Source organism: Alligator mississippiensis, chromosome 5, assembly GCF_030867095.1.
Source record: "Alligator mississippiensis isolate rAllMis1 chromosome 5, rAllMis1, whole genome shotgun sequence".
Classification (NCBI taxonomy): domain Eukaryota; kingdom Metazoa; phylum Chordata; order Crocodylia; family Alligatoridae; genus Alligator; species Alligator mississippiensis.
Genome location: NC_081828.1, coordinates 19379490 through 19399867, shown reverse-complemented (window position 1 = coordinate 19399867; position 20378 = coordinate 19379490). Strand labels below are relative to the sequence as shown.

The 20378-nt window shown below is 39.6% G+C and overlaps 1 protein-coding gene across 3 annotated transcripts in view; it reads right to left on the bottom strand.

Moving 5' to 3' along the window:
- Positions 1-20378, bottom strand: part of LRRC7 (leucine rich repeat containing 7) — a 350868-nt gene that overhangs the window by 97715 nt on the left and 232775 nt on the right. For all 3 annotated transcript variants that reach the window (XM_059727936.1, XM_059727934.1, XM_059727935.1), the window contains exons 8-11: positions 19721-19784; positions 13773-13847; positions 7872-8016; positions 4727-4799 (exon numbers count right to left, since the gene is read on the bottom strand). In XM_059727936.1, the coding sequence (XP_059583919.1) occupies positions 4727-4799; positions 7872-8016; positions 13773-13847; positions 19721-19784 (357 nt within the window). The remainder of the gene's footprint in view (positions 1-4726; positions 4800-7871; positions 8017-13772; positions 13848-19720; positions 19785-20378) is intronic.

Below are 20378 nucleotides of genomic sequence, written 5' to 3'. Positions count from 1 at the left end.
CCTCATCTCACCTAACTGGCAGCTCCCAACATCCCGATACCCCACTACCATCCTTCACATCTGACACATGAACTACTTTTCTTCTTCTGTCATCCAATTTTCAGCAATTAGATGGTTAGATGAGCTCCAAACTCCCAGATAGCAGGAAAGTATCTGAGAAAGTCCAGCCTCTGACCAAGCTTAGAGCAAAATTTCTGGAAGCTTTTGTTTTATTTTACTGCAAAAAGGTTGCTGGTGAGTAACCCCAGTTGCTGAAAATTAATGTATATTGATTTTCAGGGATCACTTGTCTCCTTAGCAGCTATGCAAGACCAAGGTTTTGTTATTCTAGATGTAAAATTCGTGACCGTACAGCCTCCTGATAGAAAAGGTAGATCTGGCACAACCAGTAAAGTTCAACCATGACCAATATATTGTTTATGATGAGATCTGTAATTATAGTTCTTTGATTGTAAGGGAGGAATGTAGTGCTCAGTTCTAGAATATTTATATGGAGAATGAACTAGCAGTCAGTCCACAGTTTGCATTTCCTTCCTTCCAGGTATGTTCCCCAGTCCCCACTCTCAACTAGATGCATCTGTTGCCAGATGTTTTGTTGGAAGCAGAGGGGTGAGAAAGATAAATCCTTGCAAACACCGATTAGATTTTTCTGCCAATCAGAGGATGAATTTTAAAAAATACATAAATTAGCATATGTACCTGGTGTCAATTAGGGCTGAGAAGCAGTGTCATGGATCCCCCAAGGACGGCACCTGCTTGTTTGGTCTCTGAGTACCCCCTGAAGCCAGCCCAGCAGTGGCTTCTACAGTAGGGGAAGCCCTAGCTTCTTTTGACTGAGGCCCCAGCCCTTTGGTCCCTGACCCTCCCTATCTATCCATGGCCCTGCCTTAGGGAACTACTTCTAGTTCAGCACCTGAGAGAGGAACTATATCTGTTCAAAGATGAACAGAATACATCAAGTGCCAAACAAATAGTTTCTCTCTAGTAAAGGCATTCAAGATAGTGGGAAAGAAGTCTCTTATGTTGGATTTGGGTATATGGCAGAGGGGGTTGGACAGGCATCTGCTATGACTCTGAATTTCGCTCTCACATAGGGTCAGGGTCAGAGTTGCAGCAGCTGCCTACCCTGCTTCCCCCCCCCCCCCCTGCAACCCAGCTCTCCCCCCTCACCCCACCACCCCTCCAATTACCACCAGATGCCACTTCAGCCTCATTCTGGTACAGGGTATGGAGCACAGGGTAGCACCGGCCCCAGCCCAGCCATGCAGAAGCAGTGGCAGTGACAGGTGCTCTGGCATCCTGAGTACACAGCTGCCAAGCTGCCATCACTACTGCAACTACTGCTGCGTGGTTGGGCTGGGACCAGTGCTACCCTGTGCTCTGGGCCCTGTGCCAGAATAGGGTTGAAGCCATGATGGATGGCAACAAGCAGGAGGAGAGAGGGGAGCAGGGCAGGAAGAGCTAGAGATATCTCTCACACAAACTTCATGTAGCCCCACAGGCACAGCAGGTAAAATCCATCATGCTGAGTCACAGGTGTGCAGGATGCCATATGTTCTAGCAAACTGAGATAGTTCTTCACTACTGTCCTTGGATGATACTTAACAAAATTCTTGAGAAAGATAGCATGTTTGTGGCAATATGAGGATCTCCGACTCACAGCCAGGTCAGTGAGAAGAAAATAAGAAGGGTTGGGGCAGCCTCACTCCTTTAACAGAGCCACGAGGACACACCAGGCATACGTACTACCTGAGTCACTGGTTCTTTTGCAATATACATCTCTGAGCTTTGTGTTAGAAAGTTCCAACCTTTCAGATCGCTATTTCTGATATACAGTATTTTGCCATCCTAGGGGAAAAAAGGAGCAGGATTTAATAAACCAAGTAAAGCAGCTTTGATGAGTGAGAAGAGATGAAAAACAGCAGCCACCACCCAGCCTCACTTTCCTATCTCCCTTTGGTCACAGATCTTCTTTCCTTGTAAGCTTAGTGCCCAATTAGCAGCCCCAGGAAAAACCTAACAAATATTTACATCCACTAACACTTGTCCACCGTCAAACAAGATGCGTGTTTCAGAACCATCTGGTACTGAGTGCTGTCACCTCATCTAGCCTAAGTGGCAGTTCCCAACCTACCGATGCCCCACTACCATCCTTCCCATCTGACACATGAATTACTTTTCTTCTTCTGTCATCCAATTTTCAGTAAGCATTTTCATGTGCATAAACTTTGACCTCAGGATATCATATCTAGGTAAGCAGTTTTATTTCTGCCTTTGAAAAGGCCCTGATGATTCAGAGCTTAAAGTTCAGCACATACTTAAGTATTCTGCTTGATTGAGGCCACAGCACCTAGCAGAGCCAAACATTAAACGCCTTTCAACCTTGGCTGCTTTAATAAGACTGCCAAAAAAGGTGATGGTGGCAACCTATACTCTAAAGATGACAAAGTGCTCTGTAACTCATGATGAGAAAGATTTCCCTCCTTCACACTACTGCTTTTTATGTCACAATAATATGTTCCACAGTGGTACCATGATTACCACTTTTGAGAAAAGGACCTATCAGAAAGCCATCTAATGAATGAGTCACAGAAAGTAAATGCAGTCTTTGCTATACAGGGAGGGGGGAGGGGGTGGGGAGGGAAACCCACTATTTCACCTCTAATCCTACCAGCCCCTTACATTTAAGAAGCATTATGATTAAAAAATGATGTGACAGAATTAATTGATTACCTTAGTGCTCTACAAAAATAGCTCTTAGCACTGCAGTATTTCTCTCTTGAGATCTAATTAATGCTCCCCGACAAACAATAGTTAGCATATATTTGGCACAAAAAAGGACAGTACAGGGGATTCCTCTTAACGCTGAACAATTCAATCAAAGAGATCATACTGTAATGACAACCTAGTTTGTTATTATTTTTTAAGAACTGTATTGCAGAAAGTCACAAAAGCTAATACCAGGGAGTGTATAAATCATTCTGGATAATCCCACTAGAATTTCTAGCATCTCTAGCTCTTCCTGGTTAATGATATTTACCACTACATGAGCTATCTTGCATAATTTTTTCTTACAAGATTCACTCAACTTCTATTGCCATATACCACTGAATAACATATAAATGAAATGACCCAGCACAAAGTAATCTGTAAGAAACCACAATTGAGACTTCCTTGCTTATAGTTATAATGGTATTGAATTTAGAATTAACGGTTAGTTTAGTTAACCAGCAAAAGCGTAGGCAGAAGTGGGGGCTTGGTAACATTCTACTTATATAGGTTTGTGACTAATGTGGTTCAGGAAACCTTGCTCTTCTGAGTCAAAGCATATTTAAATCTATCTTTTTTTCTACAAAAGTAAAAAGAATGGTTCCAAAACTTTAATATGAAGGATTCAGGACATACCAGACCTAAGAAAATTACCTAAAGTAAAACTAGGAGTTACTGAAGTAGTGTTTAGTGAGAATACTGGCCACCACACGAATCTACGGACTGAGTTTTCTCTGGCATACAAGTGAGATCTACTTGCTATATCATGCTGTTTGTTTACAGATTCACCTGACTGCATTTGAGTATGCAGTAATTCTGTACCTAACGAATCAAAGCATTATATTTTAGCAACAAGACCATATTTAAATTTGCAGTCGTTAGAAGTGTGCCTAGTCAACATCCTGGGAACCTTTAAATTAAATAAAATGCAAATATGAAAAAATATTTCAAAGTAACATTTCATAAACGGCCTATGAATTTACTTTATTTCTCATAAATGCCCACCAGACAAACAAAAATAAAAACAGAATGAAATCTCCTCAAAAGTAAGCAACTCAAACTTATAAATTATGGCCACTGACAGACATTAAAAAGAAGGTGCGCTGGAATGTGATGTGAAAGCACAACACTCGTGTTTCCTGCTATACCACACATGCATGGCAGGATGCACAACTGTGGGGTTGAGCATCAGATCCCATCACGCCACACTACCAGTGCAGGGGGAGTCCAGGATCATCATGGGAGTATACTCTTGAGGCTGGGAACACTGGTCACATGTTCAATTAAAGGTGTGATAGGAACCAGCCAAGAAGTTATTACACATTTTGTGTTCTTGGTTTTATCACACCATTAACTGAATGAACGTGTGGCCAGTTCACTAATTAAGGCGTGATTAACCTGTTAATCATATCTTAAATGTAATGTATCAGGAGCCTATATGTCTAATTGCTGCATGGAAAGTTCATTTAAAACATCTACAAAACATTCAAAGCAACCTTTGTGCATGTGAAGTCTGCAACCATTTTATTCTCAGAGCTCAATGCAGGTTGTTGCTAAGGAGATAGATGTACACTGGGTACTTTTATAAGTAGACTATTACTCTTCTCCAATGTGTTCCTTTACAGATCTAAATTAGAAGTAATGCAGGATGGAAATGTCTCTTTGTCTTTTGTGTTTGGAGAAACATAACACAAAACAGCACATTATTTTCTTTTAATTTACACCAGTCTAAGTCAATTGACTGAAGGGAGTTGTTCCCAATTTACTCTGGTATAAATAAGCCTCGTGTCAAGCCCACATTCATTTCAACAAGGCTGTGCAGTTTTGTCTTTTCAACAAACATATACTCAGTGTTTGTCCTGATCTGTCAGCATCTTGTCAGCAAAGCAGAGAAGAAAATATTTCTCTTGGCCCAAAAATTAGAGACACCAAAGCTTATAAAATGAATTCTACTTACTTTCCAATTGCATTAGGCAGTATTGTAAGCTGATTGTCATCTACTTTTAGAGTTGTAAGCCTTTTCAATAATCCTGCAGAACAAAGAGGGACATCTTAAATGGCACATATGGTACGGAGGAGAGATTCTGGTCTTTTTTAGGGATTTTTACCTGAATGAATGAAATAAGGCAGGTTGTCTAACTTCTAGGTAGTCAGGGGCTGCATAACACACGGGCCACACCAGTGGGGCCACAGGCCTCTGGGACCATGGGCACCACCCTCCCTGCTGTACTGCATGCCCGGGTGAGAGCCCCCACTGCACCACAGGCCCATGCTGGCACTCCCCACACTGCTGGACTACGGGCCCACACAGCCCCAGCTTTACCCTCAGCTTCCCAAATTGTGCCACACTGTGCTGCACTGCACTGCATGCCACCACCCAATGGGACAGGCACAGAAAGCAGAAGCTGGAGAAGGGAGGAGGAGCTCAGAGAGCCAGCTGCCCTTGCAGCAGGAGAGATGACAGGAGCACTTGCTGGGGAGGAGCCTGAGGCCTGCAACTTAAACCCTCCTGTGCTGCACATGGCCCAAAATAGAGTATTTGAAACAGAGCTGGTCAGAAAACAGAACTAACATCTTTTGGGAAATTTTACCATTTTAAAACATGTTTTTGTCCTGAATCAAGATTTGAAAAGTCAACATTTGAAACTTTTTTATATAGACATTTAAAAATATTCTGATTAAGAAAAGCTGAAGTCATGTATTGAACTGCTTAGTTTAAATAATATTAAAATAATAGTAATAGTATAATATTAAGATAAACAATAATTCTAATGTCCAAGATAGGCTTCATGGAAACAAAACACGTTAGGAAAGAACATAAGAAATAAAAAGCAGAAAGTGGCCTTGGCCTCATTTATAAAATCTTTTGGCTAAGTGAAAGAAAAATGAGACAAAAAAAAGTTTGCCTCCATTATTTATGATGACACCCCCATTTAGCATGTTGAAGATTTTAGTGGAAGAACTAAAAAAGGATTATATTTATATGACCATAGCACAACAGTGTGCAAGTATATGAAGGATATAAGTATCAAAGGAACAGTCTTCAAGGAATTTAACCAAGGGTAGTCGGATGTAGTCTGATTAAAATAATTTTAAACTGAATATTAAGAAAACTTTCCTAAGAGTGAGATCTCGTATGCTGAGATATAGTTTCTGAGCTAGGAGATAAAATTAATGGAATAATCTCTAATTGAACAATGTACTCATGAATATGCTGCAGGAAACATTCCTGCAGTGGTGCGGTGATTGATCAGATGTTTTAGTCGACATTTTCATCTCAAATTTCTACACATTAAATGCTGTTCCCAGGTTCACGAATACAAAACTAGAGAATTGCTGATGACTTCCACAATAACTTTGGTTTTATCAGCCTGATTAGGAGTGGTACTTTTAAAACTTTAAGGGCTTTAAATGATACATAAATAGACATATCTTTAAAGCAATTACACTCAGAAATAATAGGAATCCCAGATAATTAACTGTGAATTCAGTAATCAACTGTGAATTCAGCAATGTCTCTAAGCATTTGCCTAATACTAAAGCATGGGAATATTCAAGGAAAGTCAAGTTAGTCTCAGCCTTATATATTTTGCTGAATCAGGGCCTGACCTGAAAATAAATGATAGAAATCAAATAAAAAATAATATAAACATTATTTTATTCCATGGCAATTTATTTGTATAAAAGAGAGAAAATATATTTCTGTATATTTAATTGCTTCTGACCTAACCTCAACAGAAGTTTTAAGCTTGTGAGAACACACACTGGCTTAACGGGTTAAGTGTTAAAATTAAGCATGTGCTTCTGCAAGTGGTTGAATTGAGACAATATTGATGCTTTCAGTGTTTAAAATAAAATTGCATCTGACACGTCTAATATTGTAATCCCAATGACAAATGTTGATGATGCTAAAAAATAAAAACACTTCAGATAAAGATATGCTCTGGCAAACTCTAGCCTGGAGTTTGCTCCCCTCAGGCGGGCTCCTATACCACCCCACCTCCAGTGCAGGCTGGGCAAACCTCAACCCAGAGCTCCCTCCTCCCTCTTCTACCCCCATCCCCCATCCTGTGGATAGCACTGGAGCTGGAAGGGTGGGGTTGGGCTAGGGGAGACGGGCAGCTCCTCCTGGAATGGCTCCAAAATAGAGCTTAGTTCCCCATTCCCCAACCCAACAGTGAATGTCTGTTGGGTCAGGGGTGGTCGCTCTAACTCATGGCGTTTTCTTTGAAGATCCATGAGTTAGAGTGAGGAGCTACACATCTGTCAGTGCCCTACATGTATGGGTACCATAGTAATTTGCCTATATGCAAAATACTACAGGCATGTTTATTTCAAAATCAGTGTTTTCAAATTTGCCCCTAACTTCCATGTGTTCAGGGAGATCTGGGTCTGACAGTAAGGAGGGCGAAGGGCTGCAGGGGGAAGAAGTTGGGGGGCAGAAGGTTAGGTGGTCACCTGACACCCCCAGATTTATTTTCCCTGGTGTACCAGTGGGACAGGACAAAATCAAGGCAAACCTCCAATAATTAGATTTTATACCTGGAAAGTATGAGAAATCTATACATTTCCCATGTACAGACTCTAATTATTGGGGGTAGGGGGTTGTCTTATATTGAGGGTCATCTTATATTCAAGTAAATATGGTAATTCTATTAGAAAATAATATAGTCAAGGGTATTTCTTCTCCATTCTATTCTTGTGCATCTTCACTGCATCAGTGGAGTAGCACCTTTAGGTTTTGAATTATTTAACACATTAAAACAGACTCCTAGGTTTATTACAAAATGCACAGAAGACTAATTTAACCGATTTCTGCTTTCAATATTGATAAGCAGAGAGACTGCCAGAACCAGAACATTGAACTCTGTCTTTAATGAGGGAATTCCATAACTAGATCACCACCTGATGCCAACTTTGCAACTTGGCTATATCTCTATTTCAGGATAACCTGAAACACAAAGCTAAATATCTCTGAATCCAGCAATAGTTCATATTCATATCAGGGTCCTAGTTGGTAACTCAGGCTCATCTCCCCTGCACCGTCATAACATACATTATTTTATGTTTGATAACTGTAAGATAACATGTGCTCTTCTCACCTATAGAATCTGGGAGCTGTTGTAACATGTTAGATGACAAGAGTAGGTCTTCAAGTGCTTCACATCCTGATACGTCCAAGTCAATAGACTCTATCCTGTTTTTTGACATATCCAGGTATACCAGCTGTTTTAACTTCCCTATAGACTTGATAATGCATAGACAGTGTTAGTTGAATACATATTTCACAAGAACTGCTGATGTTAAATAAAAAAAAAATACAGTAACATCACTTGTTTATCTTTCAGTATTTCAACATGTATTTTTAAACAGAAATATTTCATTGATGCAGTAATGTTTTGAAAAGGAAGCTTACTAGCTTCCATATTCAAAACAGTGCAAAATTAAGTCCTAAAGTTTAATACAAAATTGAAAATAGTTAGGCTTTTCCAGACACTGCAACAATTTTGAAGCCTAATAAAACGGTGGTTATCACTTAAAATCTGCTATAATTCTAATCAAGTGGAAAAATCACCTATTGCTTGTTGCATCATGTATCATATTGTTCACATACAAAATACTAATAATCTTTGCTTAAAATTTTGTTTTTCAAAATTCCAAAGGCCCACTGTTTCTTCAACTGGGCATGCTTGTACAATTAATCTATATTTAAGAAAGTTGTTCTTGACTTCACTGAAACCAAGTAAGGGTTTCTAGGACTGAACCTTTATTGTCCAAAGACTATAACATTATGGGTGCTGATTCAAAATATTCATAATTCACCTACTGGATCTTAACTCCAACAATGCACAATCTGCCCAGATACAATATTTTAGCTCTAGCAATATCATCAACGAGCAATTTGGTAAACATATGGAATTCTGTAGCCTTCTGAGCTATATCTAAAACTCTGATTAGGTTTTAAGAGCAGGCTAAATGGAGATTATATAGTTTAAACTTCCAAGAAAGCTATAAGCCATTAAAAAGTCAACTATACTTTTGACAAATCACAGCTCACAAATCTAAATGCAGCATTTAAAGAACTATTTTTGGTGTATTAGAATGGAATTGGCGCTTGGTCTTTAAACAAAAGTTCCCCAAGAAGAAACACAACTGCTGCTTGTGATTCTTCCTAAATTCATTCATATACATCTTGTAAGTGAAAAAGTTTTTAATATATTAGAAATGTTGAAATTTTTGGCAAAGACAAACCCAGAGTCCAGTGACAATACTACTGTAGACAAGTTAATAACAGAGTAACTGTAAGATAGCAGAGCATAGTACCATTAACTTGAACTACCTTGCAATTACACTGCTTTCAAATGATGCTATAATTTATAGCAGTTACTCTGTTTTTCTTGAAAAGTTAAATGAGGAATACAGTATAAACTTCAAGAAACAAATCAAACATCAATGCCTTGTTTTAAGAAGAAACTTCCCTCATGGACTTCTTTCCAAAGAACGTGGAAGGGCCATGTTGATGCCATTTGCTTTTGAAGGTTTACTATGCTAAGATTAACAAAGTCTAACCACTAGGAATGGAAATTTAGGAAGGGGAAACTGAAAACAAATAATTCTAGTGTGATAAAATGATATCCCTGAAAAATAGGATAAAGTGAGGCAGAGACTGCTGGGACCACTTTTATCTAGGAATCTATGCAAGACAGAAATGCTTTTAGAACTTTATTCTGTTAAAAGCTCTTTTCTATTGTTATGTTTTCTTCTGTTCTTGGGGAAAATTGTTCCATTATTTTTCCATTAAAAAAAATTAGTGAAAGCTAAAAGCTGGCATTTTCCAAGGGGTGACTTAGACCTAAAAAGGTTGAGACCATTACTATATGTTCATAGTAAAATGTAACAGAATTTTATGGCTTATTTTTTTGTTTTTAGAAGAGATTAAACAATTCTTTATTGATTAATTTTTAACCAAAACACTGAATAAAATCTGGAAATCCAGCGACTGACTTCAAACTCCGATTTCTTGACTCTGAGGTTTTGTGCACGTGTGCTTTAAAGCCAGCATTCAACAATATTAATATTTCATGTAATTTTTTTCATTGTGAAATCAGCTGGGATCTTATTGGAATAAAAACAACAGAAACAGTTGACACACTGCATTTGCTAAAACTAAATAAGTTATTTGGGAGTCCAATCCTGTGAGCTATTGAGCACATTTAACTTATAGTAACTTTTAGAAGAATTGAGAAAGCTCAGTAGCAGGTGCAGATCATTTTGAGGGACTGGATCTTAACAACACTCATGTGTCTAACCTCTTCTATTCAAGATACACTATAGCCATCCTAAAAAGTCAGCAGGAGTAATAAAGCTCTAATACTTCTGTTACTGATCTCTCCATTGATTTCAGCATTAACACATACTTTAGCTTGACTTTTCTCTAAGTAAACACTTTAAAAAGTGGAAATGGATCTTCAGAGAAAATGTCATCGTTCCACAAGAATATACTTGTCAACACTAGACAAAGACAGTTACAAAGAAAAAGTATCTAGGATGGCAAGTTGTAGCACCATGCAGCATGATGAAATGTCAAGAGTAGAACAAACCTCTCAAGGTCATAATGCAAGTTCACAGAATGAATTCATCAACATGCAATACTTTCTGAATATATTTCTGATGTTAATATGTATCTTTAAAATATTATCTGCAGAAATGGGAAACAAAATCCAAAGGTGTGCCAAACAAAATATTTAACTGTGCAATCTATTTTGAATAACATGGGATCTTTTCCCTAAACAAAGGGATATTGAAAACTGTATTGCTGATGCTAATAATTACCTAAACTAAAAATAAGACAAAGGCACTGAGTTGAGGTAGTAGTAAATGCCTTCATAAGGATGACACTGTTTTTTTTATATTCTCTCTCTGGCCAATGTCACAAACAGATCTGCTATGCATCTATGGATGGGTATCATGACAATCTTTAAAGACTTTTTTCTCTAGATACCTGCTTTTTCCCAAGCAGGCTAGGGGGTAATTCAAAGTATAATCAAGGTACAAATAATTCCCATTGAATTCAATCAGCAAGGAGTTTCAGGCTTCAGCAGACAGACAGTATATATAAGAAGCTGTGGAAGAGCTTCCCTTAGCATACACAAGTAGAAGTTCTGATTGCTGAAAAAAAAAAACCATCTTTCAGGGTGACCCAAAAAGTTTCCCGCACCCCAAAACATCAATTTTGCCAGGGGTGAATTCAGTGGGGCTGTAATGGCACAGTCATACCCTGTCTTTTGGGCCATGCTGCAGAAGCAGCAGCCAGGGACTTATGGTCCACACAGCAGGTAAAAAATCTAACCCCCTCCTGCTCTCAGCACTCCCAACCTTCCCTCTACATTCAGCTGGGGACAGCAGCAGTGGTAGGCAGGTGGGGAAGATGAAAATGGGATGAAATCCCCTCCCATTTTCCTCCTCTCCTGCCCACCACTGCTGCTGTCCCCAACTGACCCAGGAGTGGGGGGATCTTCAAAACCACTCATGTCTCACTCCACCTAGACTGCATGGGAGGATGGGCTCAGACTGGGACATCAACAGCAGGGAGGTTTTTCTTCCATGCCTGGACCTCCCAGGGCATTCTGAGCTAACTTGGGAGCAGGGCAAGGAGGGGGAACCTGACTGATCCCACTGCTGCTGTCCTTGGCCAAACCCAGCTCTCTGTGCAGCAACTCCCCACAGCCTGGCTGAAGCAGGGCAGGAGCAGCAAGGACAGAAGCAGTGGTGGCAGGTCTCCTTGCATACAGAAGTCTACACAGAGAAACTAAGGGGGAAATGGTAGGGCAGTGAAATAGATTCATAGATGTTAGGGTCGGAAGGGACCTCAATAGATCATCGAGTCCGACCCCCTGCATAAGCAGGAAAGAGTGCTGGGTCTAGATGACCCCAGCTAGATACTCATCTAACCTCCTCTTGAAAACCCCCAGGGTAGGGGAGAGCACCACCTCCCTTGGGAGCCCGTTCCAGACCTTGGCCACTCAAACTGTGAAGAAGTTCTTCCTTATGTCCAGTCTAAGGAAAGGAACAATCCACTGAGAATGAAGAAGGAGTGGATCCTGAAAGTGGGGGGAAAGGGATTCTTATCTGCTTCTGGACTTAAAGAGTCCCTTGCTGCTGCTCTCAGTGGGCACTTCTACACAAAAAATGCTTAATGCCCATTGGACTAATTCTACTGCGCATTAGCCCGGCATAAAACTATGCTTATGCACTAATGCGCAGTAGATTAGTCCAATGAGCATTAAGCATCACAAAAAAACTCTATTTGTATTAATGCACAGTACGATGGTTAGCAAATAGTATTTAGAGGTTTGCTTTTGGAAATTGGCTTGTAGGTGAAGAAGATATTGCATTAGAGGAATGGTTTAGAGGAACAACAAGAGTCAATTGATTTCTAAAAGCCTGTTTGTGAAAGTTCTCTTCAAGGCCCACTGTGTTTGAAGCCAGCAGACACACAGGCTGGGAAATTGAAGACATGTATCACACCATTCCATAACATGAACAGTATACCCAGACAGACATAAGTGACTCTGCAGGTCACAGTGAAAACTGCAGACTACTTGGGATTTCTGGTTCTGGTAGATGGACCAAATTAGGAGAAACTGGTAAAATAACCAAATTTGGATGCGTGCGTGTGATGGATTTGTGAAAAAAGGAATACGCTGACAGGACAGAATGTAGATAGTATGATGATCACAGGGAAGCCAATCAACGATGCCCAGAGATGAAGAGTTATCAGAGGGGGAGAAAGAATACAAAAGAACGGATTTCAGAGCAGCAAAGGGTCCCCTGAGAGAGGAAACCAAGGCCTCCATGGACAGAGGTCACACCACCAGCCCATCTCACCCACCCCACCTGGGGTGGGCCTTAGCTACAGCCGACTCAAAGGATGTGCGGGGCCCAGGGCCTGGGGCATATTATCCTGTGTGAGGGGGGAGGAGGGGACACGACCACTGCACAGAGTGGTGGTGCCCTCAGCATGTGCCAATGGCACTGTCCACACGGCCTGTATGCCACTGTCCGCGGGGCCCTACAAAGCACGGGGTCTGGGGCGGTCACCCCAATTTGCCCCCTCCTACCACAAGGATGGCTCTGGCCTTGGCCTTTGGCCTTCAGGTTGCTGACAACTGCCATTCAAAAGAGAACCTCAGGGTGAAGCTAGCATACTAACCAGATGTACCTTTCCTCTGTTACAGCTCTAGGACTGGTAGATATAGAATTGTTTGCCTTACCTGCATTATTCTTATCTGCATTTTTCAGAATCTGAAGCTAGGAATAGATCTAGTGTCTCAAAACTGCATTTCTTGGTGCTGGCCAAAAAAAAAAAAAATCAGCCAGTTCTGTTATGAAGAACTCCCTGCACATGTAGAATTTTTTTAGACCATTTGGCAGATTTGGACTCTTACTAGACAGAAACAAGTATTTTGTCCATCAAAAGGAACAGCATGGAAGTATACTCTAGTACTCCAGATGATACAATGAAAAGATTTTCACCCTGACAAAAAAGATTTATGGTAGGGCTACCCAGTATATCTGCTAATTCTCCATAGCCTATCTGCCACAGAAGTTATTTTCAAAGTAATCTAATCCAAATGCATCAATATCCCTTTCTTTTTATTTTGATGGCATAATACAGTATTTGCTCTGGCATTCAAAAATGCATACAGGGTAAAAAACAACATGACAATTTACAGATGTGTGAACAAGAAATCAGCAAAGTATAACAGAACTAAAAATTCTAAAACAGAGACATACTTTCCCATTTAGATACCATTATTCAGTGAAATAATATTTTAAAATATCATATTCAAATTTGAAAGGACATAAATAATAAATTAAAATAAGCTGTCTCTATGCTGTGGGGAGAGATGTACGTGCACAAAAATACACACCAACCACACACTACAAATATAACTAATTATACCTCAAAAGAGATAATTACATAAAAGAAATTTTCATACCCCAGGCATTATTTGAAGTGAATTACTGTCCATCCACAGTTCCCTTAGATTTTGTATTTGATCTAGAACCTCTGGCTGGGGAAAAATAAACAATATAAACAATATGCTGTTCATTCTGTATTTTTTCTTAAGATGTGTCCCTTCATTCTTGATCATCTACATGAGGAGTTTAGATGTAAGACTGTATTAAGCAATATATACATTTAATTTACATACATTATTGCTCTTTTTTAAAGCTTTTTCAGAAAGCTTTTTAGTAGAAAAGCATGCATGCAAAACTTCAGCAGTCCTAAATTATTAAACAGAATTTCTGAGAAAACATAAACTAAATCAGGATTATAGAGATTTAAGATAGTTGTGTTGACTTGGAAGATTGAATATACATTGGAACACACATTAAAGGTTGGCATAATTCAGGTCTTAACAACACAATTCTTAACAACACTACACAGTACTGAATTACTTGTAGGATTTAGGGCACTGTTACATGATCTAAATCTCCAAAATTCTGTCTGTCTCAATAGCTCAAAGTAGCAAACCACCAAAGGGAAAGTGGAAAGGGACAAGGAAAGCCTCTACCTAAGCCTAAACCGAAGAAAAGTTTCACAATGACAACTTTAAAGGTTTGCTTCTTTCAAGGCTAAAGGACTGTAATGTCAGCAGGTAACAAAGGCAAGATCCTCTCCCAGAATGCATGTCTGCGCCATGTTCAACTCATTAGATAAATAAGCTTGTGAAAACCAGTTTTATTATAAGGCATTAGACAGTCTCACCATTTAGTATTGAGCAATATTATACTTATTAAACTCAAATTGTTTCCATTGGCTGAATGTCTTTATTATAGTTAATAATGGTTGTTGATGCAGGAAATTATGTTGCAATAATTTTTATATGCAAATTCAGAACATTTCTGATTTGCCAAAACTCAAAGTGAAATATTTTAATTCAGGTTATTTCAGACTGAATCAATATATTTACTCTTGTTCAATTGACCAGAAATAGTTCATCCAGAATTAGCCCAACAAAACAATAAATGCCATTTCCCTGACAGGACATCATCTTATGGAAATTATAAACCAGGTCTTTACTCTCTCCTATGGACAAGGCTCCTGGGGAAAAAAAACCAAAACTATATCTTTCTTAAAACGGTAAAGATTCCCTTTTGAGCAACTTACGTGGTATATTATGGGAGACGTAGACTTCAAGGTGCATCATAAAAAGACAGGACTATAGGATGGGGCATAGGCTAGGAAGAAACAGAAACTTTCCTCTTCAAAAGAAAGAGCAGGAAAGGCTTGCTGCAGCGTTATCTGTGTGCCTAGTAAGGAAGGATTTTCCTTCTGACAAACAGCGTCTGTGGTAGGGTAACCCAGGAGGCTTTACTAAAAAGCTGTTCCAGAACCTTCACTTCTCTGATGGCTATAAACTGTCTAACTTTGTGGCTAGTTTCTACCCAAATAGGTAATATTGCTTGTTAGCTTGAACCATCTCTCTCACACAATTATAGGCAGCAATCATATCCTATCTCAGATTTTATTTTGCTAAACTAAACAAGCCACAGTGTTTTAGGGTATATCCACACCCTGTTCCTTACCTTGCCTAGCCAGGCTGCTTCTAATTGCACTCCACCCACCCATGACATGCCACACCTAGAAATGCAGTGAAACAGCTCTAGGGGCATCCCAAGAAGCCACTCTCAAGTACTCATAGTTCTTGATAGCTGCAGTGGGGGTATGCGCTGGTGGGGTTTGTATGTATGAGCAGGAGGACGTAAGTAATATGTGCTCAGGAGTGTCCTTGGTGGAACATAGTGTAAATGAGTTCTTTGCCTCCTCTCATGAGAAAGCCTCTCTACCAGCTTGAATTTATCTTTCTTCTTCTACTTGGGTATCCAGTTTGTACTCTGTTTTAGATGAGATCTCACCAATGCCTTGTATAATGGCAAAAACATTTTTCCATCTCTATGCCTATACCTTGCCTGATATATCCCAGGATAGCATTTGCTTGTTTCACCGCTGTGTGTCATTTGTGGCTTATCATTATTCTGTGATTGACTAAAATCTGAAGGTCTCTCTTCTTCTCTGTTATTTCCAGTTCATAGCAGAAATGTGTGTTATTAGTCCCTACATACCTTTTATCCTATTTAATTTCATCCCACTTCTGCTATCCCAATCATTAGGTCATCTCATTCATCCTGAATGAGATTCTGACTCTGATGATGCCTTCTAACATTGTGCCATCAGTAAAATATTATTAGAATGTATTCACATTCTGTTCCAACATCATTATAGAAAATATTAAGTAAGAGTCATCCCCAGATTGGTTCTTGAATAACTTCAACCCAGTTCTTCCTCTTTCACACCAACCATTGTCATCTCCCCATTACCCAATTCATGTTACAATTTCTGTACTAATTCTCAATGTCTCCTTCATAAATATTTGTTCAGGTGACACTATCACATGGTTTAATGAAGTCTGACAGGTGAGATCTACTGTATTTCTCTGTCTAGAAAAAGTTTCTGTCTCATCAAAGAAAGATATCAGTTTAGCCACTACAGTTTACCTTTGGTAAACTCATGCTAATATTTTATCCAGTTTTCCTTATGCCATGGCTAATTATTCTTTCTTGCAATATTTGTTTTATAGCTTTCCATACCACTGAGGCCAGACACACAGGTCTATATTTTTTGGACCCCTTTTTCCTACTTCTTAAATACAGGTTCCATCTTAGTTATCTTATAGTTAGTGCTTCTAAATTACTACTGGATTTGCAATATCATATACTGTTTTTTTCAAGAATTCTGGGATAGAAGTTATCCAGTTTTCCTGACTTAAGCTCTTTAAGGTGTTTGAGTATTGCTACTACCTTTGATGTGGTAATTTACATTTTTATGTACTTATTACCATTATTCCCATGCTTCACATCATAATCTTTACTGAATACTGAGGAAAAATATTCTGTTATTTTGTAGGCTATACTTAATTACCCTTAATCATGATGCTGGCCTCGGTGCATGTCAGCCTCATTTCTTCTTTCTTCATTTCTCCTTTAATTTATACTTCTAAGACATAGCTTTCTTTGTTGAACTAGACTCTGCTTATTTCAATAAGACACCTTTTTGAGGTGTTTATTCATCCAGTTGGACTCTGAACTACCCTGTCAAGGTTTTCCTTTGTTTAGGATGCATATTTTAGCTAGTTTTGCACTTCTGATGTAAAGAAATTCTAACCACCATTTACATTCACATCCCTGAGTTGTTTAGTTTGCTTTGCTAAAAGTTCTCAACTGTCCTTTCAAAATAGAAAGCCTTAGTTTCTGCCCTGCCTGTTTATCTTTCCATTTAATAGAAACTGAATCAACTTATGACCATTCAGTTGAAGGTTATTTTCTATGACCAGCTATTCCATAACACTTTTACCATCATTCAAAACCTGGTTAAGTGAGGATCCGATGATTAAACCAGTCGGTTATCACACCCAGAGCCCTACCATTATTAGTAGCACTTGAACTGTGGTCTGTAGCTAAGCAAGAAAACGTATTTGCCCATCTGTATCTGGAGACCTTGTGAGCATGTCACTGTGGGTGCTTATTTGCATCATGCACCTGATAGTAGAATTTTGCCGGGACTGTCAGGTCAGTTGGTACATGTGCCCAGTCTTTATGCACTGAACTAACCATACAGAGATCAGTGTGGGACCAACCACAGTTGTGGTTCATTTCTCTACACTACTTGAATCTGAAGTAGTAGGAAAGTAAAACAAGTTCTGAACTGACCATGGGGACAACGCATCTTGAAGAACTCCAGTTACAGAACTGGTAAGTAACTTTACCTTCTTCTTCATGCACTAATTTTTGTCTGCATTCCCACTGTAGGATGCTTCCATGTAGTTTATTATCCAGGATGTGGATACTTAGAATTGTTGTACAACTGAAGGCTGTACTGTCCTGTATTATCTGAAGCAGATGCATATAATACTGCCTAATGCTTAGAGACTGTATGAACAGAGCCCCATGAAGTTACCCTACATATATCAATAATGTGGATATAGTCTAAGCCACATATAGTGGCGTTGTCTGATAATCAGAGGCAAAGATTTTGTAGGGCAATATCATTTATTGGACCAACTGCATAGCTGGGGTACCATTAGAAAAGATTATGAAGTCAAGACATTCTTCATCAGATCATAATTTGATAATCAGAAAATTGCTCAACATTCATGGTGGGTGGTTAATCCTTCTATCCCATCCTAACTGCTGTCAGTGCTATGCTATTAGCAGAGCAGAAACTGACTAACTCCTGTCAATTTCAAGCCCACTATTTAAGTTTCTGAATAACACTGTAATGAGCATTAATGTGGTGCTAAAAGCTGAGAGCAGGATGTTCCTGCATGACTTAGCAAGCAGGCTTAAATTCATTTAATATTGAACTCAATGGGATCTGGGAAATGGCTAGTGCCACTTGTAGGATTTAAATGGTTGCCCATGGGCATCTTAAGTAATTCTACTGTATATCTAGGCTACACGGCATGGCTTTAAAATGCCAGAGTGCTGGGTAGTCCATCAACTCCCCCCACACAGATACCTTTAATGTCATGTAGCTCTAGCATGCCACATGTTCAAATGAAAGTGTAATATAAATCTCGCAGGAACTCACACACTAAAGAGGGCATATACATAGCCTGGGATAAGACACAAGTAGCTTGAGGCAGACCTAAATGCATGGCTCAGCCCTGTGCTCAGACTCTCCAGAAACAGAGCTTAGATGTGGTGCTGGGGCACTCTTGCAGGCCTTCTACAAGCTACAGGTTCATTCCTAAAGTAATTTACACCATATAATTTGAAGGCCTAGGCAAGTGGGTAAAACTTATTTCTTGGTGGCATGTCCAGGATCTCCCAGGAAGCAGTATATGCATACCTAGGGACCCATTCTCAAAAGTGACTGTGGCCAGATTCTCAAAGGTATTTAATCATCTAATTCTGTCAGGACTTTCAGCACTTAGGACCCCCACTACAAGTCAGTGGGATCTAAACTCTTTAGATACTCAGGTTGTTTTGAAAATTTTACTTTAACCAACATGAATTCCATTTTGTGCCAATCACTGCTGTGGGTTTAGAGGTGTAAACGCACAACCTGCTCACAATTAACTGATGAAATCACCAAATTAGTTTACAGCAGGGGTAGGCAAAATACAGCCCATAGTGGACTCCATTTCCCAGCAGCCCTTGCCTGCATTGCTGCAGCCAGTTTCCAGGGAGACCCCAGCAGCAGTGGCGTCATGACAGCAAGGGGCCAGGGTTTCCATGGAGATCAGCCCCTGCAGCACTGGCAGGGCGCATGGCTGGGCAGAGAGCTGCTCTGGGATCTTGTGGCAGTGACAGCATGGTCTAGAGCCAGGGCCTGTGCCACACTGGGCAGGGGCATGCAGATAGTGGATCATGGCTCTGCCCTGGCTCCAGACCATGCTGTCACCACTGCAAGATCCCAGGCCTGGCCATGAAGCAGCTTCCCACCCAGCCATGCTTTCCTTGCCAGCACTTCTGGGGTTGGTCTCCATGGAAACCCTGGCCTCGCACTGTCACAGTGGCACTGCTGCTGGGGTCTCCGTGGAAAGTGGCCACAGCAACTCGGGCAGGAGCTGCTGGGAAGTGCAGTGTGGCCGCTGGCTAGATCCACCATTTTGCCCACCCTTAGTTTACAGGCTGGCAGACCACCAAAAGCTATCAGCTGGTAAAAAAATCCAGTCACTTCCAGCTTTGGCCTGCACTGAAGCAGTATGCTGGAAAGTTAAAGGTCCATCTAGCCCCAGTATCAGTCCTGTTGGTCATGGGAAATATACTATTTTACTAATAAATCTGTACGGATCCTTAATATATTATTTTGAATCAATATTTTAATTCTCCATGCATAAAAATCTTATGCTAAAATACTATGAAAGCTTTTTCTTACCAGTTCAGAGAATTCATTATTGCCTAGGTCAAGCCTCTCCAACTGCATCAGTTTGTGCATTGACCTGTAAAAGACAGGGAAAATACCAGAAGTAAGACCTTTTTTTGGACCAAATCCTGCTTTCAGTTATATCTGGGTAAACTTCAAATTATGCCATCAGCTATACAGTTAGGTAAATGAAAGTGGAATGCTTATTTTTTTAAAGACTTAAGTCATATCAGTCAAAGGTCTTAAAGCAAAGGAAAAAGTTAACAACTGGTACTTTTACTATAAAAATAACCACATGAAGCTAAATTAATTATAGCAAATTAAATGTTGGTATAATTTCATTTATCATTTCATTTTTTCATAAATTTGAGAATTTTCCAAGAAAAAGAAACTTCATTCAAAAGATTTTTTAATAAATAATTTAAAGCTAAATACATTTTTCACAACTCCAATAAATAAGTTATTTAAGGAATATAATCATACAGTGATAAAAACTGCACTTGGTTCTTTACAGGAAAGGTATAAAGATATGATCCCTCTCCTAGTTGTCTCAATGTGCAGTAGAGTTGATGATGTGAAAGACAATTGACCAGAAAATCAGTTAACTGGAAGGTTTTGTATTAACACAATCATCAACCCAGAATTAGGTTTTGCTTGTTGGGGAGACAAC